Source organism: Rhinolophus ferrumequinum, chromosome 10, assembly GCF_004115265.2.
Source record: "Rhinolophus ferrumequinum isolate MPI-CBG mRhiFer1 chromosome 10, mRhiFer1_v1.p, whole genome shotgun sequence".
Lineage (NCBI taxonomy): Eukaryota > Metazoa > Chordata > Mammalia > Chiroptera > Rhinolophidae > Rhinolophus > Rhinolophus ferrumequinum.
The window spans coordinates 204,678-227,557 of NC_046293.1; the positions used below are offsets into that span (position 1 = coordinate 204,678).

The 22,880-nt window shown below is 51.9% G+C and overlaps 2 protein-coding genes across 2 annotated transcripts; one reads left to right on the forward strand and one right to left on the reverse strand.

Moving 5' to 3' along the window:
* Positions 1–2,557: 2,557 nt before the first annotated feature.
* SYCE3 (synaptonemal complex central element protein 3) lies at positions 2,558–9,996 on the forward strand. The gene is made up of 2 exons (XM_033118685.1): positions 2,558–2,676; positions 9,830–9,996. Exons 1-2 carry the CDS (start codon positions 2,568–2,570, stop codon positions 9,985–9,987), a joined length of 267 nt encoding a protein of 88 aa, XP_032974576.1. The 5' UTR covers positions 2,558–2,567; the 3' UTR covers positions 9,988–9,996.
* Positions 9,997–10,361: 365 nt separating this feature from the next.
* KLHDC7B (kelch domain containing 7B) lies at positions 10,362–13,319 on the reverse strand. The gene has a single exon (XM_033117948.1). The coding sequence runs from the start codon at positions 13,028–13,030 to the stop codon at positions 11,261–11,263; it is 1,770 nt and encodes a 589-aa protein (XP_032973839.1). The 5' UTR covers positions 13,031–13,319; the 3' UTR covers positions 10,362–11,260.
* Between the last annotated feature and the right edge of the window lie 9,561 nt (positions 13,320–22,880).

Consider the following 22,880-nt stretch of genomic DNA (forward strand, 5'->3'; position numbering starts at 1 on the left):
TCTCCCCACCCAGGGGCCTCTTCTTCATCTGCATTCTCTCTCTTGATCTCACCTGTTGTCATCATCTGTAGGCTGATGGTTCCCACATTTCTCTCTCCAGCTTCCCCTTTCCCTGAATTCATTTATCCACGTGCCTACTAAACATTCTTACTTGGATGCCTCATAAGCTTCTTAAACTTTAATATATTCAAAACAAGTTCTTTCTTCCCCGTGCAGACCAGCTCCTCCAGTCTTCCCCCATCTCAGTTAGTGGCACCTCCCTTTCTGCTTGCCGAGTCAGAAACCTCCGTGTCATCCCTGGTTCCACATGGACTCATCAGCAAATCTTGCTGCTCTTCCCTCAAAATGTACCCTGAATCATCCTCCTTCATAGTTCTTCCTGGCCTGAGCTGCCATCTCTTGCCTGCCTTATTCCACTGGCCCCCTAACTGGTCTCCCTGCCTCACCCCTGTCCATACAAGCTATTCTCTTTAACCTAGTGATTTATTAACGTGTAAATCAGATTAGCAACCTCCAGGCTCCCAGAGTCTTTTCGGTGGCCTTCAAGGCCCACCAGAATCCCACCCCCCATGTTTCGACCCAACTTCCATGACTCTCCACTTTGTTCTCTCTCAACTGACTACATTGCCCATAGTGCTTTCCCTCCAGTTCATCCCGCAGGCTCCTATCTCGGGCCTCTGTTCTTCCCGTTCTTTCTGCCTGGAACACGCTCCCCAGATGTCTATGTGGCTCACTCTCACTTCCTGCAGGTCTCTAGTCAAATTACTTCAGTGAGGCCTCCCCTACACACTTATTTAAACTGCAGCCACCACCCTGCACACTCTCCCATCCTCCATCTCTGGTTGACTTTCTCTCCTTGGTACTGTACCCCCTCCTTATATTTATTTCACTAGTTAATCTTATTTTCTCCTCTCCCCACTAGACTATAACTTCGTGAGACCAAGGATTTTAATCTGTTTTGATCATTGTGTATCTTCAGAATCTAAAGTGGTGCTCAAAAATATGTGTTGAATATATGGATAAAAGAACATAGTTGGAACTTTATAACTTAATGAATTGAGCAAGTAGCCCATACAACTTAGGTGTGCATTGTGTCATTGCCCAGTTCTTTGCCTTCACACAGATTTTTGTAACCACCCACATGATAGAATTATTTTATTCCATTTTGCAATTCTTTAGTGCTTTTGTAAAAAAAACAAAAAACTAGATATTTTTTACCATTACAGAGTTTTATGTTATTTTCCTGGATCTTTTTTCATCACATCTCTTAGAAATATACAACTCTCATAGATTTTAAATAATATCTGATCAGACTCTGGATCTCTCAAGGCTTTCTTCACTTTGGTCACAACTCAGAACGGGATGAGACTGGAGCAGTCAGCAGGAAGCCTATGAAGGATTTTATATCTGTAATAAAAAGATTATGTTTTATCTTGAGAGAAATGGGGAGCTGCTGAAGGATTTCAAACAGAGTGACACAGTCAGATTTACATATTAGGAAAAGTCATTCTGGAGGTGAGCTGGAAAATGGATTGGATGAGATGAAGCTACAGGCAAGGAGACCAGTTAGGAGTCTCTGACGATATTCTAAGCGCAAGGTGAAGAGAGTGAGCACCATGAGTTCCAAGCTTCTTATTTTCAGCTCCAACCTTTCTCTTGAACTCCAGGCCCGTCTGTTCACCTGCCTATTCACATCTCCAGGTGGAGGCTTGATAGGCTCTTCATATTACCATGTTCAAAACAGAGCACTGGGTTTCCCTCCTGACCCACTCCTCTCCTTGTCCTCCCCATTTCAGTCAGCACCACCATCCATCTGGTTGTTCTCACCAAAATTAAGAGTCATTTTGATTTCTGTCTTCCCTCACTTGCGCCAGCAAACCTATACCCATCAGATCCTCTCCACATTCTGTTGGCTCATCTTCCAAAATGTAGCCCACTTCTTACCACTGACGACATCACCACCCTAGTTCCAGCCGCCGTCATCTCTAGACCTCTCTGGTGCTCTCTTGACTAACGGGCCTTCCCACTCTTGCCTCCTGTCAACCTTCTGCAACAGTCCATTTTCCCAAAACAGATGAAGTTCATTATCTTAAGACATAGTCACATAATCCCCTCCTCTCAACCTCTAATGGCTTTTCCTCACGCTCAAAATAACACTGAAGCTCTTGTCTACTTAGCTGATCTCGTCCCATACCACTCTTCTCAACCCCATCCTACAGTTCCTTTCCATCCTTACAACACACCAGGGTCACTCCCACCTTTTCTTGAGCTGTTCCCCCATTTAGAACTCTTCCCCCTAAATGGAGAAAGAGGAGGGCGGGAGGGGCTGACAGGAGAGACCCCAGGAGGCTGGGCCGGGGTGTGGGCTCCACAGCAGCAGGGTCCAGCTCACTGGTGGCTCCCACAGATGATTAAATATTTATTCCTTGGATAAGTACAGCTCATGAGTTTCAGTGACCCCTTGGGTCAGGAAGACAAGAGAAGGGGTATTAAAGATTTCCAGCGTGGACTACCCAGGTGTGAGCAGAGGAGCTGGAATTAACACATCGGTCTGTCTCACTACCTAGATGGCTGATTCTGACCCTGGGGAAAGAAACTATGACAACATGCTGAAAATGCTGTCAGACCTGAACAAAGACTTGGAGAAGCTATTGGAGGAGATGGAGAAAATCTCAGGTAGGCTGATTTCCCAGACAGGGTGTCTTCCCCCTTCATTCCAAGAGCTCAGATCCTCCCTAGACTTCTGAGCTCAAATCATGTGCCTCGTAACAAGGCCTTCCCTGACCACCAGGTAACTGTTGTACCACAGAACTTGACACTTACCACTGAATATTGTCTTGAATTGTTTTCTGATTTTATATGTGTGTGCATCTTATTTCTGCCACCAGACAGTTACCTCTTGAGGGCAGAAATAGTGACTTTGCCTTTTATAACCGGGCACAGTACCAGACCCACGCTCAAGTACTCAGCAAATGAGAAATGATGTTAGCCTAACAACTGTGAACAGAATGGGAACCTTTTTTCTGTGAGTCATTCAAAGAAAAAGAGTTCAGAGTAATAGTGCTAGGATTGGTAAGGTTCTGAAATGGGAGTTACCCTCAATGGGGGAAAGTGCAGTAGACTGGAACAGGTTTCTCTGTTTTTGGAAAAGAATGTTGGTCTGTTATTTTATTCAACGCATTTCCACTAAGTGGTAACCAGCAGTAGCAGTGATACCATTATAATTTCTTTATTTTATTCTTTACTACTTTTTATAATTTGTGACCCTGAGTTTTGCTAGAGAAAATCATGACGTAAAACACATTTTATAAAGCATGTATACTCTACTCAAGTGAAAACAAATTATTTTTAAAGTCATTATAAGTTTGCAAATAATCTCCATTTATTACAATAGGCTTTAGAAAATTTCTACTTAGAAATGTTTGCAATATTTTTGCCTGTGCACTTGGAAGTTTTATGCATGTTTTAAACTACCTTTAAAAAAATGTTCTGTAATGCATTTTCTATTTTAAGCTACATAATTCCTTCAACCTAATTAAATATTCTCTCAGTTAACACCATTTACTGAGCACCCACTATGTGCTAGTCTAGTAATATAAAATTGAATAGATGCTCCTTCATTAGAGAAGTAGGTGGAAGCCAGAAAAGACATCAAGAAAGATGAACAATTGTAATTTAAATATATAAATTAAAATTAAAACATGTTTTTGTTTTATGTTAAAATTGTAATCTGGCAAATGCTAATGAGGGTGCAGACCGAGTACTGGGTGAGGCGGCAGAGGGAGGAGAGCTGACTGCTCAGGAGGCACGTGAAGCTTTGAGCAGAGCATTAGGGAAGGAGTAGAGGCTGGGCAGACAAGGAAGGGGTGCTGGTGGAAAGAAGGACAGTCCCGCAGAAGAGGCGGTCAGGGCCATGTGCCAGGAGGGCAATCCTGGTGGAGTCAGGGAGCCAGACAAGCGCGTGGGTTCACACGGTGGCAGAAAAGAGAGGCCGAAAGCTGAGAAGGTCTTCAGTGCCAAGCTAAGGCATTTTACCTTCCTTGTCTAGGTGAGAGGGAGCCCTTTGGGATTTCAAGGAAGATACTTGTGTTTCAGAAAGATAACCTCTGGTAACAGAGTGAGGGATGGTTTGGAGAGGGAAGACTGGAAACAGGAAGACCAATTAGGAAGCATTTGCTAAACTAAAGGCTAAAAAAGGAGCTACTAGACTTGGCATTGACAACAAGAAAGGAATAGCAGATTTCTGTGATAGGATCTCTTACTGATTTGTAAGAGCTCTTTATGCAGTAAGACGAAAGTCTGATCGAAATTTTAGTAAATATTTTCCCCAGTTTGATTTTGTATGGATCTTTGGTAAACAGTCTGATATAGCGGGAAATCTATCAATATTTTCCTTCTGATTTACTCACATTGCTTGGATCCCTAATCTGAGATCAGTGAAATACTTATATTTTCTCCTACTTTTCTCTGTTCCTTTTTTTTTTTTTTAATTGGGGAAGGGGAACAGGACTTTATTGGGGAACAGTATGTATTCCCAGGACTTTTTTTTTCCAGGTCAAGTTGTTGTCCTTTCAATCTTAGTTGTGGAGGGTGCCGTTCAGCTTCAAGTTGTTGTCCTTTCAGTCTTAGTTGTGGAGGGCGCAGCTCAGCTCCAGGTCCAGTTGCCGTTGCTAGTTGCAGGGGGCGCTGCCCACCATCCCTTGTGGGCGTTGAACCGGCAACCTTGTGGTTGAGGGGACGCGCTCCAACCAACTGAGCCATCCGGGAGCTCAGCGGCAGCTCAGCTCAAGGTGCCGTGTTCAATCTTAGTTGTAGGTGGCGCTGCCCACCATCCCTTGCGGGACTGGAGGAGTTGAACCGGCAACCTTGTGGTTGAGAGCCCACTGGCCCATGTGGGAATCGAACCGGCAGCCTTCGGAGTTAGGAGCATGGAGCTCCAACCGCCTGAGCCACTGGGCTGGCCCTGTGTTCCTTTTTAACATCTAATTCTAAACCATCTGATATGCCACAGAAACCAGGCTGTATACTGGATTTTTATTTAGATCCACTAGAGACTCTCTCTTTGGCAAATATTCCAGTAATAATTAAGATAATAGTTTTAAGAAGTTATTAAGTAATAACAGCTAAGTAAATTAACATTACTACTGTAATATCGCTAAGGTACTAGTGTTATAAGAAATGCTCTCTCACCTTAGAGACAAGGTTCACAGGAGTTTATATTGAAACAAGTCACATAAAAGACTCGGCTTTGACAATTGTTTAATTTTTTTGTAAAGACTTCTACGTATATGTAAGGTTGTCTGATACACACAACTGTTGTATTTAAGCAGCTGCACTTCTTGGAAGGCTTGTGCGCTTGCCCTGTCGTAGAGTAAGTCCGTGCAGCCTACATCTGCTTGGCGTGAATGAGGTCTTTCTTGGCACGGCCTCACATCCCTCCCTCGGTGCTTTTCCACATCATTCCGTGACTGGTGTGAGGCCCGTTGTTTTCCCCTTTATCTGATTCTTTCCTTAGTTTTAGTTTTACATATTTTCCTCTTTATAATTCCATTTTCATACAAATGTTCTGCACAGTTGTCTAATTTAGGGGTAATATAAGTCTTTTTTAAACATTTTTAAATCATTTAGCAGATGGTAAAAGTATGTTTTTATCAACATAGAAGCAACCACAGATTAAATAATATTAAAATAGTTTGTATAACTTGCCTTTTGTAATTTTTTTTTTAAGATTTTCTTTTTTTTTTTTATTGTGGAAGGGGAACAGAACTTTCTTGGGGAACAGTGTGTACTTCTAGGATTTTTTCCAAGTCAAGTTGTTGTCCTTTCAATCGTAGTTATGGAGGGTGCAGCTCAGCTCCAGGTCCAGTTGCCATTGTTAGTTGCAGGGGGCTCAGCCCACCATCCCCTATGGGAGTCGAGGAGTCGAACCGGCAACCTTGTGGTTGAGAGCCCACTGGCCCATGTGGGAATCCAACCGGCAGCCTTGAGCGTTAGGAGCACGGAGCTCCAACCTCCTTAGCCACCGGGCCAGCCCCATCTACCACACTATTTTTTAAAATAGGGATTTATAAGTTGTCTTGATAGGGGCCATCTCAGTGGCTCAGGCGGTTGGAGCTCCGTGCTCCTAACGCCGAAGGCTGCCGGTTCGATTCCCACATGAGCCAGTGGGCTCTCAACTACAAGGTCGCTGGTTCAATTCCTAGACTCCTGCAAGGGATGGTGGGCTCTGCCCACCTCATCCCCCCGCCTCTAACCCTTCCCCCCCCCCCCGCAACTAACAACAGCAACTGGACCTGGAGCTGAGCTGCGACCTCCACAACTAAGATTGAAAGGACAACAACTTGACTTGGAAAAAGTCCTGGAAGTACACACTGTTCCCCAATAAAGTCCTGTTCCCCTTCCCCCATAAAATCTTAAAAAAAAAAAAAAAAAAAGTTGTCTTGGTACCTAATAGGACATATTTTAACTTTTATTTTTTAAGATTGACTTAGCTATTGGACCGTTATTATTTCATACATACATTTTTATAATTTACAAACGCTGATAGTTTTATCTCTTACCCTCCAATCCTAACACCTCTTATTTCTTTAAAATTTTGTTTACTCTATTTACCAGCATCTCCAATACCAGTAGCATTATTAGAGGTGTCCTTGTTTGATACTAGTCTTATAGGGGATGTATCCACAGTTTCTCCATTATGTATGATATTTGCTGTAAGTTTTTGGTATATCACCTTTAGTAAATTAAAGGTGTCTCCTTCTATTCTGAATTTATTAGAGTTTTGATTTTTTAAAATCACAAATAGGTATTAAACTTTATTAACTGCCTTTTTTGCGTTAAGTGAGATATACGTCTGATTTCCCTGTTTTTATTAATGTAGTTAATTACAGATTGATTTTCTGATATTCAACCATCCTTGAATTTCTTTCACAAACTCATAACATATTATCTATCTTAACACAGTTAGAGTTGATTAGCTCATGTTATATTTAGCATTTTACATCTATATTCATGTGAGATAGACCTATTGTCTTTGGTTTTAGAATAAACCAACTTAGGGTAAATTATGTTTCTATGTTTGCTTATCTCTATTCTCAAATTTTCTATAATGTCAATAGAATGCTTCTGTAAAATGCTTTTCTTAAAAAGTTACACCAGCCCATGTAGTGACATTATTAGTCTTCCCTCTTTTCCTAATTTCTGGAATCACTTGTATTAGGTAAGCATTAATTGTTCTTTCAAAACGTGGTAGAGCGTGTCTGTGAGACCACCTTGTGCCCTGGCGTTTGGGGAGGTAGAACGTCACCATTTACATTGTAAATGCTGCTTGGTCTCTTCTGCCAGGTCTCTTCTGAATTAGCCTTGGGCTGTGACCTGCAGGCGTGTCTTCATCCCTTTGTCGCTTGGTCAGCTGGCTCTCTTGTCATCATTCCCTGCGCTCCCTGTCCTCCACTTGTACTTTCCAGGCTCTCAAAGTAAATCCACTCACCACATCACTAGTCAGTGCTCCCTTCTCCTATACAGGTTTGGGACACTTTGTCCTCATCCTTCACTGACCCCTGCGCCTACGTGTAACCTTGACCGTTTTTTCTTCGTTTCCAAGTGAGGACCTTGGCCCCACCCAACGGGTATCAGAGTGTCCGGAGGCGAGCCCCATTCGCCTCTCAGAATATCTGCTGTTCAGGCCCCTCCAGAGATTACGACCTTGACTTGGGTACTGCACAGGCCTTCCCAAAAGCCTGTGCGAAGGCCTGCCCTCAGCACCTGGTCTACCCCATTTCTGTCACAGCACACCTGCTTATTTCCTCCACAGCACCTTTCTCAGTCTGTCTTATATGTTTATCTGTCTCTTCCACCTGTAACCAGTATAGACACTTCCTGAAGGCAGGGTTTAGACTGGTCAGCGCTGCCGTAGGGACGTGCCAGCACAAAGGAGGGGCGCAGTGCGTCCTACAAGGATGAAGGACTCACGAGCCTTAGGTTACTGGAGGATGTTCTGATGATTAAAGTCCTTCTTGTTCTACACGTTCTAAACATTCTTCCTTGGAGCAAATCAGCGGAGGTCTGCGCTTGGTAGGGTGTTTTGGGGTCTAATTCAGTCGCCTTTTCTGAACATCTTTGCTGCTGTGCCACCAGGTTTCTTACCCGTGATTCAACCATAGACACAGAAGAGTCCCCTTGCATTAAGGTAGGAGGCCATAACAGGCCTGTCCAGCTACATTACACTTTTCATAAAATAGACCCATAGAGAAACGTATCTCCAACCACGGTTTTGTTTTTATGTTATGTTCACCGAGTCTCCTGACTGAGCAAGTTTTCTTCTGTGCTTTGGCCTTGGGAAGCTCAGTGCTAGAATTCCAGCTGCTGCATAGGCTTATATGAGATTCCCCTGTGTTTGAAATTCTTAGCCACCCTAACTCTTTGCCCTGAATACCTCATTTATTTTATGGTAAGGTTTTCTCCTTTCTTGAGCACCTACTATGTGCTAGGCAGTTTACATATAGTGTTTGTTTAATTTTCACAGCAAGACATGACATTGGGACATTGTCTGTCCTTTACAAGTGAGGAGGTTGCGGCTCCCAAGTAGGTCTCTTGTTCAGGTCACACACCTGGCAAGTGGAGAGTGGAAGCAAACTGCTCTGACTCCAGGTCTATGGCCAGCTGCTGTCCAGTTGGTCGGGAAGAGTGATCGGCCACCCCCTGCGCCAGTTAGCCAGACGCGTATTAGGATACGGGTTCCCAGGCACCATCCTGCCTGCTGGACAGGAACCTCTGGGTCGTGGGAGGGAACAGTGGTCTACACTTGAACAGGTGTCCCAAGTGACTCGTATGCTTCCAATAGTTCAAGAATTGGTGCCCTCGCTGTGTGATCATGTGCCCTCTGTCTGCTGAGACACTGCACATGCCATTTCGAACAGTTTCTCCCTAACCAAACAGATGTTTCTTTCAATAAAACTTCATGTCTGCCCTGCCGCTGACCTTGGTTGTAGATATACCTGTGCGTTTATTATTAATCACTCTGCCTGTCTCCTCTTTGGTAATTTCTTTGAGGACAGTTTCCCAAAGTATCCAGTATTTTTTAGCCCAGCAAAGAGAAGTTTTAAGGGGACATATTTGCTGTGGTTGGCTGTCATGCAGAAGGGCTAGGACACTTGTTCTTTGTTGTTCAGTGGGGTGGGTGCTGTGGAGGGAAGTGTGTGGAGGTGGGGTGCTGTACTCTCCCATCGTACTTGTGCAGGCACCACACGCTCACCTGTAGGCCCAGGGGACACTGCCCTCAAGTTGCTCTCAAAGGGAGAGGGCAAGCAAGATGGTCAGTGCAGTGGTGGGCACAAAGGACGCCTGTTGTGGGGTACGGCAAAGCTGCCCGGAAGGAGGAGTCTCTGGACTGGCCTTGAGAGGCGTCCAGGCCACAGAGCACCAGGTGACGTGGGGCCCCGAGCCTTGCAGGAGGGGTGTGGTCCTGCCCACCTGAGCGTGTGAGCCTGGGTGGCTGTTAGGACTGTTGGGGGCCTCACTGCAACCACTAGTTGTGAACTGTGGGTAGAAGGACCGTGTTTGCTCTGATTTCCCTGACATTTCACTTCAGACTGGCCTCCAGCCCTTTAGTGTCATGGCTGATGTGTGCAGAAGTTAAGACACGTGAGATTAGGGAGCTGTCATGACTGCTCGATGTAGGGAGGGGTTTTCTTAGGGGGTTGTGAGGCCTGTATCAAGTGGCCGCCAGCTTTCTCTCCCTGGAGTGGTGGCTGGCTCAGCGGGCCTGGTCCCCGGGGCGCCGGAGCCGTGGCACAGCCTGGCACCTGACCAGGCCCTCTGGTTGTCACAGTGCAGGCCACCTGGATGGCCTATGACATGGTGGTGATACGCACCAACCCCTCACGGGCCGAGGCCATGCGGCGACTGGAGGACGCCTTCCTCAGCTGCAAGGAGGAGATGGAGAAGAACTGGCAGGAGCTGCTCAGCGAGACCAAGCGTGAGCAGTAGCCCCTGGCCGCCCCGCCGCTGGAGCATGGAGGGCAGGGCCTTCTCAGCCTGGCGAGAACAGCGGCCCAGACATGGGCCATGCACAGTACTTGTCTCTCAATAAACTGATTTTCAAACACAACTTGAGGGCCCTTCTATCCCACCCAGCTGCACAGTGAATCTTGTGAACAAAACACTGGAAGTATAGGATGCTGTCAGTGAATCATGCAGATTCCATGCCAAGCACAGAATAAAAAGCAAAGGGCCAGACAGGGACAAGCAGGTCAGAGAGTGGGATGGGCCACAGTGTTCAGATTTATTTACTTTCCACGGAGGGTCCAAAGTGGGTAAAGGGAACGCTCTTCTTCAGTTCTGTATCCTGGGCTATGCCAGGTGCTCCCCTAGGTGACCGGTGTCCTCATAGCTCTCCTGAGTGACACGTCCATCATCCCTTCACAGGTGAGGACACAAAGGTAGCTGTCTCGTCCAAGTCCACACAGCTAACAAAGGGCGGAGCTACGGCCCAGCCCAGGTCTCACCCTTCAAGGGTAGGAGGTGAGGTGGGAAGTGGAGGGGCTGAGCAGGTGGCACAGACCCCACAGGCTGCAGAGGGACGTGAGCCCGAGAGGTCATGGCCTGGTCTGGGCTGGGGTTATGGGGCTGCAGACAGCAGCGCAGTTTCACATACAGAGAACCAGTCAGATGAAGGAGGGCTAAGAGTGGTTTCTGGAGCGAGCCAAGCCAGGATGGGCAGAAAGCCCCAGTCCAAGGATGTTTTCTGGGGACTTCTTTGCTCCCTGCTCCACCTTCCCACCCTGACACAGGCCCCTTGGCCAGCGTGGAGCCCTCGAGAAGCACGAATGTGTTCCCAGCCATCTCCTTCCTCAGCCAGCCCAGTCCTGGTCCTGTGGACGCGTCGGTCCCTCGCTCAAAGAGCACCAGTGTCCCTAAGGCAGTTTTACAGGCAATATGGTTGGTGCTTTGAGAGGGGCACCTGGCCCCTGGGGGCCCCTGGAAGGGGTGTTCTGCCTCCAGGACGGGTCTGTGAATGCCCCCAGGCGGTGGGGCAAGGACTCATCAGAAAGGGGGTGGTAGGGGCTCCCAGCGACCAGACCGCAGGTGCGGGGAGCCAGGCTCTCCACGGGGAGGGGTTGTACCGGGAAACAAGAGGCTTACTGTAACCCTAGCCCCAGAGACAAAGACGAAAGCTGTCCCAGGGACAGCAGCAGCCACTTCCCTGCGCAACAGCCACACTCACTCCCCCACCAGGGTGTGCCTGGTGCCCCGTAGAGGCTCAGAGGGCAGTCTGGAGCCGGTCCGGGGGCGGTAGAGTCAGGATGAACGGACAGAGGACGCCTTGGTTCCCCAGGGGGAAGGGCTGCAGCTCCCTGGCCTGGAACTGAGCAGTTCCCTCGGAGACCGTGAAAGTGGCCGTGACCTGGTGGTTCAGGCAGTAGATGGTGTTGCCCAGCACGGCGCAGCGCAGCGGGACAGGGTCCGGCAGGGGCAAGGGGGCGGCTCGGCTCCAGGAGCCCGTCACGGTGTTGTAGCGCATGACCGCGGCGCCCACACCACGCAGCAGGTCGAAGCGGTACAGGAAGCCCCCCAGCGCCACCATGTCGCTGGAACGCCGGTGGCTGGCGCTGTAGGGGCACTCGTCCCACGCATCCTTCCTGGGGCTGTACCTGAGCAAACGGTAGAAGAGGTGGCCCCCAGTGACGTAGATGTCCCCACGGCAGGCCACAGCCTCGTGTGCCACGGGGAAGGTGCCTGCAGGAAGGGGCGCGCGTGAGGTCCAGGTGTCAGTGCGGGGGTCGTAGCGCTCCATGCTGTACAGGCACTCGCCGCCGACGGCGTACAGCATCCCGTCCAGGGCCACCAGCTTGAGCTGGGCCCGGGCCTGCAGCATGGGCCGCACCTGGCTCCAGGTGTCGGTCAGAGGGTTGTAGCAGAAGACCTCGTTGGAGCAGACGGCCTTGGCGCCCGACCCACGGATGCCGCCCGCCAGGAACAGATAGTTGTGCATGGTGCAGAGGCCGCAGCCCCGCAGTGGGGCCTCCTCCGGCACCCGCGTCAGCGGCCGCCACGCCTTCTCTCGGGGGTGGAACACGTGCAGGTGCGATGGAAGAGGCTGGGGCGCAGGCCCCGCGGCGGGGGCGTCCTCCCCGCGAAGGCCCCTGGTGAGCCCTGCGCGGCTGACCTGGTAGAGGCTGGGCAGCACGAGGACGCCCAGCACCGCCTGGCCCCGGCCAGTGCGCATGCTCAAGATGCGCTCGCGGTCGGCTGCGCTCAGCTGCCGGTAGAGGTTCGGGTCCCTGAGCACATGCAGCAGATTGTCGCTCATCAGGGCGTAGGTGTCCCGGGCCAGGCCGGGCTCCCCGTGCTGCTGGGCGAAGGCCAGCACGTCCAGGCAGCTGCCCAGGTCCAGCCGCCGCCGCATAGCTGCTGCCGAGGCCAGGGCTGGCTCCCCAGCCAGGGGGCCGGGCCTCGGGGGCCCCTCCGCCACCCCCCAGGCCCCTCGCCTCTGCAGAAACGCCATGAGCCTGCGGTCCTCCTTCTGCTTCTCTGTGAGGACATCCCTGCTGCCCGCAGCGCTGAGCCTCTCCCCGGACACCTGTCCCGGGGCAGCTTGGCTGAGCTTCCGCTCAGAACTCTCCGCTATTTCGCACATGCTGCGTTTCCGAGGCCTGGGTACAGGCTGCGGGTCCCGCCTGGCAGCGGGGGAGGGTGCAGGGCCAGGCTTCGTGGACTCAGGCTGCTGTGAAGGGGCCCTGGGCACGGCAGCTTCGGGCAGCAGCAAGTCCAGACGTTTCTCCTCCGTTCCATCTCCTCTTGGGCCTGCATGGGGCCCTGGGGTGGGCGCCTTAGCCAGGCCCCCTGTGTCTGCCCCTGAGGAGCCGTCCCTGACCACGAGGCTGGGGGTGGCCCCTTCAGGGGGAGAACTAGACTGAGTGTTCTCAGAGGGCGTGGAAGCGCTGGGCTCTCTGGGGCTCTCCTGAGCTGCACTTGGGGCTGTCCCCTGGGGCCTCTCTTGCCTTGGGAAGGGGTGACTCCTAAGAACCATTGAAATAAGGTTTCCCCAGCTAGTTGAGATCTGCCCCTCCTGCTGGCCCTTGCAGAGAACCACACTGGGCTCCTGACATGCAGGAGTTGATTCACCATGGGGTGTGCGGGCTGGGGCTGCAGCTGGGGCCACAGCTAGGGCCGGGGCTGGGGTAGGGGCTGCAGCGGGAGCTGGGGCTGCTGCTGGGGCTGTAGCTAAGGCTGGGGCTGGCGCTAGGGCCGCAGCTGGAGCTGGGGCTGCTAGGGGAGCTGTGGCAGGGGCAGGGACAGGGCCTGGGGCTACAGCTGGGTCTGCAGCTGCAGCTGGGGCTGGGGCTGCAGCTGGGGCTGGGGTTGGGTCTGCAGCTGGGGCTGGAGCTGCAGCTGTGGCTGCGGCTGCTGCTGTGGCTGGGCCTGGAGCTACAGCTGGGGCTGGGGCTGCAGCTGGGGCTGGGGCTGCTACTGGGGCTGTAGCTGGGGCTGCAGCTAAGGCTGGGGCAAGGACAGGGGCTGGGGCTGCAGCTGGGGCTGGAGCTGCAGCTGGGGCTGGTTCTGCAACAGGGGCTGGGGCTGCAGCTGGGGCTGGGGCTGCAGCTGCAGCTGGTTCTGCAACTGTGGCTGGAGCTGCAGCTCGGGCTGTGCCTGTGGCTGGGGCTGGGGCTGCAGCTGAGTCTGCAGCTGTGGCTGGGGCTGCTGCTGCTGGAGCTTGGGCTGCACCTGCGGCTGGGGCTGCAGCTGAGTCTGCAGCTGTGGCTGGGGCTGCTGCTGCTGGAGCTTGGGCTGCACCTGCGGCTGGGGCTGCAGCTGCGGCTGGGGCTGCAGCTGGGTCTGGGACTGCAGCTGAGGCTGGGGCTGCAGCTGGGGCTGGAACTGCAGCTGTGGTTGTGTCTGCAACTGGGGCTGGAACTGCAGCTCGGGCTGTGGCTGGGGCTGGGGCAGGGGCTGCAGCTGGGGCTGAGGCTGCAGCTGGGGCTGGGGCTGCAGCTGGGGCTGGGGCTGAGGCTGGGGCTGCAGCCTGGGCTGAGGCTGCAGCTGGGGCAGGGGCTGCAGCTGGGGCTGAGGCTGCAGCTGGGGCTGTGGCTGCAGCTGGGGCTGTGGCTGTGGCTGGGGCTGCAGCTGGGGCTGGGGCTGCAGCTGGGGCTGGGGCAGGGGCTGCAGCTGGGGCTGAGGCTGCAGCTGGGGCTGGGGCTGCAGCTGGGGCTGAGGCTGGGGCTGCAGCCTGGGCTGAGGCTGCAGCTGGGGCTGGGGCTGCAGCTGGGGCTGCGGCTGGGGCTGGGGCTGCAGCTGGGGCTGGGGCTGCAGCTGGGGCTGCGGCTGGGGCTGGGGCTGCAGCTGGGGATGGGGCTGCAGCTGGGGCTGAGGCTGGGGCTGCAGCTGGGGCTGAGGCTGCAGCTGGGGCTGGGGCTGCAGCTGGGGCTGCGGCTGGGGCTGGGGCTGCAGCTGGGGCTGGGGCTGCAGCTGGGGATGGGGCTGCAGCTGGGGCTGTGGCTGGGGCTGTAGCTGGGGCTAGGGCTACAGCTGGGGCTGGGGCTGGGGCAGGGGCTGCAGCTGGGGCTGAGGCTGCGGCTGGGGTTGGGGCTGCCGCTGGGACTGGGGCTGCAGCCTGGGCTGGAGCTGCAGCTGGGGCTGAGGCTGCGGTTGGGGTTGGGGCTGTGGTTGGGGCTGCAGCTGTGGTTGTGTCTGCAACTGGGGCTGGAACTGCAGCTCGGGCTGTGGCTGGGGTTGGGGCAGGGGCTGCAGCTGGGGCAGGGGCTGCAGCTGGGGCTGAGGCTGGGGCTGGGGCTGCAGCTGGGGCTGCAGCCTGGGCTGGGGATGCAGCTGCGGCTGGGGCTGGGGCTGAGGCTGGGGCTGCAGCCTGGGCTGGGGCTGGGGCTGCAGCTGGGGCTGCGTCTGGGGCTGGGGCTGGGGCTGGGGCTGCAGCTGGGGCTGGGGCTGGGGCTGGGGCTGCAGCTGGGGCTGGGGATGCGGCTGGGGCTGGGGCTGGGGCTGGGGCTGGGGCTGGGGCTGCAGCTGGGGCTGGGGCTGGGGCTGGGGCTGGGGCTGCAGCTGGGGCTGGGGATGCGGCTGGGGCTGGGGCTGGGGCTGCAGCTGAGGCTGGGGCTGGGGCTAGAACTGCAGGGTCCTTAGCAGGACCCTGGCCATCTCTGGAGGGCAAAGAAGAAGGAGAGGATGTCATAAGAGTCGAAGCTGCAGGTAAGATGTCTGGGTGGGGATGTGCTACCGGTGGGGAAGCAGAGGGTGAGAGGGACTTAGGGGTGGGTAAGGGGGGCGTGGCTGAGGGACATGCAGAGGGAGCAAAACCAAGGTTGTCCAGACAGCCAGACACCTGCCCACTTGTCGGTTCACCCTGGCCTCGTGGGGACCCTCTCTCTTCTCCAACACTGTGGTCCCCTTGCTTCTCCATCTCACCTGGCCCTGAGCTGAACAAAGACTGCTCTCCAGAGCTGTTAGCCCCAGCCTTTCCCACAATGCAGGCCACTGTGTTCCCCTGCCCTTGGGACAAGAGTGGGTGTCCCCACTGCTGCCCCTCTAGCCATTGGCCCATGGAGCCTGGGGCCTGGCTGAAGCTCCTGGTGACAAGGACGTCGCTTATCACCCAGGGCCAGCCTTCCTCAGAGGTTGGGGATGCCTGAGATTCCCTGGGGGCCCAGGGCTCAGCCTCCTTGCTCTCACCAGCTTTGGCCCCTGAGTCCAGAGCTAATACTGGGACTGGTTGGGGGCCGCTCTTCCTGCTCCCCCTCTCTGAGACATCTGTCAGGGGCCCAGTCTGCATGGTGTCTGGTAGGGGCAGCTCCTGGGGATAAGAGAGGCTGCCAGCAGCATCCACAGCATCCCACACGCTCAGCACTGTGCCCAGGCATAAGGGGTCCAGCTTGAGGGGGCGGTAGGTTCTATCTCCTGAGCTGTCATCCACCTGCCACCGCCGGCTGCCTGGGCCTCTCCCCAATGAGCCAAGTGGCCCCACACCTTGCTGCCAGTAGCTGGTGTCCTGTTCCACTGTGTGGACCCGGGCCTGGTGAGCTGGCGCCTTGGCTCGGACGCCTCCTGCCTCCACCTGTCTGCCCGGACTCCGAGGAGTGAAGTGTATCAGGAAAGGGGCAGGTATCCCCCCAGGTTCGCTCCTGCCTGGGAGGGCAGCGCCTGGCTTCACATGTTCCCTTCCTTTACCTCGGGGGGCTTCCAGGGTAGCATTACCATGCTGCTGTCCCAAGGTTCCTCCGCCGGCCACCTTGTCTGGTGTCTTGAGTGCAGGTGCGGCTGAGGCAGCCTGATCGCCACTTCCCGGGGGCTGCTGGTCCTGGGAACTTGCTGTAGCTGGACTCCCCTGGCTGCGTCCGGGAGGCTCTGGCTTCCGCTGCCCTGAGCTGGGTCCCTCGACGACGCCACTGACCTTGGACTCTGGGGGCAGGGCTGGCGCAGCTTCGCCCGCCTGAGAAGGCTGGGCCTGGGCGTCTGTGGGTGCTGGTCCTACTGCTTCCTGGTCCTGCCCAGAGCCAAACCAGTGCAAGGCCAGTGCAGTGGCAGCCACCACAGCCAGCGCCAACAGGGCAAGCACAGCGCTGTCCCAGTCGTCCCCGTCCCCGTCCCATCCCCAGCCCCAGCCGGGGCCCTCAGGCTCCTGGATCATGGTGCGGGGCCACAGACCCAGCCAGGGTGCAGGCTGAAAGCTGTGCGTGCTGTGTGCAAGCCCGTCCTCACTCAGGCCCGGGCTGCCTCTGCACAGATGGCATCGGCACTGCGCCCCGCCCAGTTAAGGTGGACCTGTGCCGGGCCGGCGCTCTGCCTGGCCTGGGAGGGGTGCGTCTCTGTGCCTGCTTCCGGGCTTGGGGCTTGTCAGTAGTGCCTAGTGGGAGGTATCGGAACAATCAGCCCAGGGGCCCAGCTCCCACTCCACCTTCCACAGTGGCAAATGGCAGTGTACCCTCAGCACTGTCCGGCACCCCAGCCAGCCTGCTTCTCCCCAATGGACCCTTATGCCCCCAAGCTCATCTCATACCTGTGACCTCCTCTAAGCCTGGGTCCAGCCTCAGGGACTCTGTCAGGAAAGAGTTACCTGCGGGGAGATGTTATCTTTAGCCTTAGCAACATGATGCAGCCCTGATAAAATTACTAGAAACTCGAGAAGACGATTCCACTGTGGGCCGTTGGGGGGGGGGACACATGGCCGTGGTGCCAAGCCCACGGGCTGGGCTCAGACTACGGAGGGAGGCCATACAGGGCATGAGTCCCAACACTGAGCACCGCCCAGCACAGACATGGGCTGCTCGAGAGGTGTGACCTGCCGGCATGCACTCCACAGGTGAAGTGGGGCTTGCATGGTTCTCTGCCAGGATACACCAAGCTGCTGAGGAGCGGCCAAGCCTGGAGCACCCTCTCCTCCAGCCGCCTCTGGACTTTCTCTTTCCTAAGTTCAGCAGAGATGGGATAGTTTTCAAAGGGAAAGCTGTCAAGAGACAAAAATGAATGAAATAAAGAATACCCAAAAGTTGTACTTCCCTCTTTATTGGTTGATTACAGCCCACTGGCCATTCCAGAGCCTCCTGGACCCCTCGTCCCCTACCCCTCTAGGTTGTCTTGAGTGTCCAGATGTCACCATGGAGAGCTCTGAGCCAGGCCTGATGCCACTCCCATTACCTACTCCCGCCAGCCAGCCCTAGGACCCTTCAGAAGGCTTACTCTGGCCCTGGGTGTCCCACCTCCATCCTCAGCCTTCCGTCGTCCCTGCCTAATTACTCTGCTCCCACCCTCTGCACTGGGACTCAGGCCACTGCAGGCCACGCGTGCAGAAGCTTCCACTGGGCAGGCAGGCAGCTGGCCGCCCCTCTGTGCTTGGCTTCTTAGAGCCCTGTCTCCTCCATCTGCGTCTCATTTCAGCTGATCTCAGGAGTCAGTCTTGGGACAGGTGCCAGGTGGGGCTCAGACATGAAACAGAGCCTAGAGTCCCTGGAACAAAACAACCCCTGCCCACGCGCATTTGTCCCTTCTGCTGGGACACAGGACTTATCCCTGACTCAGGCAGCAAGGAGACGGCCAAGGGGCGTCCCTGGCACCCAGCCTGGGCTCTGCTGAGCTTCAGGTGCCTCGCGCATCTGGTGGCCTCGTAGCTCCACGAGCTATCAGGTGACAGGATGACGGTACAGGGAGGCCCACACCTTAAGGTGGACCTCGAGGTGGGTGTGGGCTTTCAGGGCACCACCCTTACTCTTTGTCCCGGTCACAGGCCCTGCTTCTTGGTTAAGTTTGGGGTCCAAAGACCTTGAGAGGATGAAGATGACACCCCCACACGCACCCCTTATAGGTCATGCAGTGCCCCATGAGGCACTTCCGCCCAGCTTCTGAAGACCCCGTGGTTGGTCTGAGCCCCGGGCCACGTCAAAGAACAGGAGAACTTGCACCAAGTTCCACACCGTCGTGAGGAGGGACCGAGCACAGGCCATCATCCCAACCACCTTCACAAGGTGCCAAGGGCTGCTGAGCCCTGGAGACACACAGGTGATAGGGAAGGGTCTAGTGCCCTCCCCTGTGGGAAGAAAACACCTCCCTTTGTCACATCCAGACCGAGGACAAAACTTCCTGCGTGGAGAAACTAACCTTTGGGAAGGTAACTGAGGACATGTCACCTCCCGAAAGTATGGGAGTCTTGCCTCCTGACTTCCCAGAGAGTAAAAATGTGCTGCTGGAAAGGTGACATAGATATGAATTATCATCAAAGTAAAAAATAAAAATCAAGAAAATGGGTCCCTGGAACGTATGACCTTTAGCAGCCTCCCAAGAGCTCCTTTTCTAACTGCCTGCTGAGGTGGGGTTTTTGCCAGAAGCATCTGTTTCCTCAGAGAGGACACAAACAAAACAGGAATGGAGGCTGTCTCCTGCCTACCAGCAACTATCACCCCCGTGTGCTGGGTAAATGCATCCACATAGAAGCTGACCCACTGCAGCACCGACGAGAAGGGCCCACCTCAGCCTGGTCACTAGGCCCAACAAAGCCGGACAGTGTCACCACTCTGTCCTTTCTGAAACGTGTAGTGGAGGAAAAGCATAGTGAAATGAAGACATAATTCCAAACTAAATACAACAAACAGCAAATACATATAAGATGGTGGAGAACAGCAAACCCCATCAAATGTAGGGTTTCCCTATTAATGGAATTTTTTTTAAGCAAGAAATATATATTTGGAAATGATATAAAATAAAGAATATGTTATATAATCCTATTTATGTTGTTAAAATTATATATGTATTTTTATATATGTATAAATAAATCTAGAATAATGTTTAAGGCTTAGAAAATATAGATCCGGGCGGGCCCGGTGACTGAGGTGGCTGGAGCCTCATGCTCCTAACGCCCATGTCTCCAGTTCAATTCCCACATGGGCCAGTGAGCTGCGCCCTCTACAGTTAAGATTGTGAACAACAGCTCTCCCTGGAGCTGGGCTGCCGTGAGCAGCCCCAGGGCTGCGTGAGCTGCCGTGGACTACAGTGTGCTGCCTGGGCTGCAGTGAGCTGCCATGGGTTGCTATGTGCTGCCATGAGCGGCTGGTGGCCAGCGTGAGTGGCCGGCAGCTATCGTGAACGGACAACAGCTGGCGAGAGCTGCCGTGCGCTGCTGTGAGAGGCTGACCGACTGTGTCAGCTGGGGGAGCGCAAGGTTCATAATACCAGCAGGGGCCAGGGAGCTGTGTCCTAACAACTAGACTGAGAAACAACGGCTTGAACCGGAGTGGGAGGGGGGGAGGCAAAAAAGGGCGGGGAGGGGGGGGAAGAGCAACAAAAATTGGTAAGCATGTTAATAAATCTAAATGACCATTGGCTCTGTGAAACAATAAGATCTTGTGAGTCTTATTTATGTAGAATTAAAAGAAAAACAATAAAATCCGTGAAACCAACAAAATTGACAAACATTTAGCTAGACTGACCAAGAAAAAAAGGAAAAAGACAACTAAAATCAGAAATGAAAGTGGAAACATTACTACTGATGTTACAGAAAGAGGATTATAAGAGAATACTGTGAACAATTGCACCCTAACAAATTAACAAATTAGATAACCTAGAGGTAATGGACAAACTCCTGAACCACACAAACCACCAAAAAAGACTCAGAAGATAGAAAATCTTAACAGACCATACATAACAAGTAAAGAGATTGACTCAGTGATCTAAAACCTCCCAACTAAGAAAAACCCAGGACCAAGATAACTTTACTGGTGATTTCTATCAAACATTTAAAGAAGAATTAACATCAGTCTTTCTCAAACTATTCCCAAAAATTGAAGATACAGGCACACTTCCTAATTTAGTAAATAAAGTGTTGGCAAGGATGTGGAGAAGCTAGAACTCCTAATTTATTCTAAGGCTGTTGCCACGCAGCAGCCTACCCGTCTGTCTCCTTGTACCTGCCCCTAAAGCAAGGAGAGTCTGAGACGGATCTTTTCAGGGACATTGCTTCACCTTTGTGCTTGCACCTTATGTCTCCCTGTTTGGCCCCAGAAAGATGGCTGGTCAGCCAATGACAAGTAGGATTCCCCATGGGGGGCACAAATCAAGCCAGGCGCAGTCGAGTGGGGACCAACAGGAGAACCCACGGGGTACACAGTGGTGGGCACAACCCCCCACCTTATCCTGGCTAAGGAGAGCCTCTGCCTCTGTGGCCGCATTCCTTCCCACAACCTACAAGGGAAGAGATTCAATGATGTGCTCTCCATCTATTCATATGCATAAAGGTTTTGTCCCTTGGGTAAGTACATACATCCTGAGACTTATGGTCCAGCTGCCTGCAGGCAAGGGTGATTGGCTTGAATCAGTTTCCTATTATGATGGACGGGATTCACAGATCTTGAGATTGACAAGCTTTATCTCCTTAACTTCCCCCACCTAAGTAATAAAAGCTGATGCGTAGGCCTGATTCAGAGCCCAGCCCAGTCCTCGAGGCTGCAGGGCCCTTGGCCCTGCTTGAACTCTATTCATGGCTACCGTCTTTTCTTAACCCTGTGCCACTCTTCTCACTCCCCACAACCCTCATCGCGCGGACGTGACAAAGGCCAGCATTACCCTGAAACCAAAGTCAGATAAATACATCACAAGAAAAGAAAATTACAGACCAGTATCCTTTATGAGCATACATGCAAAAATCAACAAAATACTAGCAAACTGAATTCAACAGCATATTAAAAGGATTAGACACCATGACCAAGTGGGATTTAACCCAGGAAAGCAGGAGTGGTTCAACATAAGAAAATCAATCAATGTAATACACTGATTAGAATATATCAATTTTTAGACTACACTAATGTACATTAATAGAACATATGGGGAAAGGCACATAGTCATCTCAACTGATACAGAAAGTACCCTTGACAAAATCCAGTACCCTTTCATAATGAAAACACTGAGAAAACCAAGAATCAAAGGGAACTGCCTCAACAGGATAAAGGGCATTTAGAAAAACCCAGCAGCTAACATCATATTCAATGATGAAAGACTCGAAATGTTCCCTCACCTACAACCAGGAAAAGGCAAAAATGCCTGCTTTCACTGCTGCTGTTCAACACTGTACTGGAAGTTCCAGCCAGAGAAAAGAAATAAAAAGGCATCCACATTTGAAAGGAAGAGATAAAACTATTTCAACTCACAGATGACATGATCTTATACCTAGAAAATCCTAAAGAACCAGCAAGAAAGCAACCTGAGCCAATGAGCAAATTTAGCAAAATTGCAAAATACAAGATCAACACACAAAAATCAGTTGTGTTTCTACACATCAGCAACAAACAATCTGCACAGGAAATTAAGAAAGAATTCTATTAACAATACAATTTAAAAGAATGAAATCCTTGGGAGTAAATCTAACCAAAGAAGTGGAAGACTTGTACACTGAAAACTACAAAACGTTGCTGAAAGAAACTAAAGAAGACACAAATGAATGGAAAGGCCTCCATGTTCACGGACCGGAAGACTTGATATCGTTAAGCTGTCAAGGCTGTCCTAAGTGATCTACAGATTCAGTGCAACCTTTCTCAACATCCCAATGGCCACTTTTGTAGAAATGGCAAAGCCCATCCTCAAATTCATATTGAATTGAAAGAGGTCCTGAATAACCAAAATAATCCTGAACAAGAACAAAGTTACAAGACACAATTCCCAATTTCATAACTTACTACAAGCTACAATATTCAAAGAAGTGTGGTACTGGAATCAGGATAGACATACACACCAATAGAATAGAACCGCAAGTCCAGAAATAAACCCATGCACCTATAGCCAACTGATTTTTGACAAGGGTATCAAGACCATTCAATAAAGAATAATAGTCACATCAATAAATGGTTCTGGGTTAGCTGGACATCCAGATGCAAAAGAATGATGTTGGACCCCTACCTCACACTATATATAAAAATTAACTCAAATTGGATTAATGACCTAAATATAAGAGCTAAAACCATAAAACTCGTAGAAGAAAACATAAGAGTCTTTATAATCGTATGGATTTGGCAATGGATTCTTAGATATGACACCATAAAAATGAGCAACAAAAGAAAAAATAGATAAATTAGACTTCAACAACATGTAAAACTTTTGTGCATCAAAGGACATTATCAATAAAGTGACAACTTGCAGAATGGGAGAAAATATTTTCAAATCATATATCTGATAAGGTTCTAATATCCCGAATGTATAAAGAACTCTTGCAACTTGACAACAAAAATACAAACAACCCATATTTTTTAATGGGCAAAGGACTTGAATAAACATTTCTCCAAAGAAGATATATATAAATGACCAGTAAGCACATGAGAAGATGATCAGAATCATTAGTTATTAGGGAAATGCAAATCAAAACAACAGCGAGGTACCATCATACCCACTAAGATGGC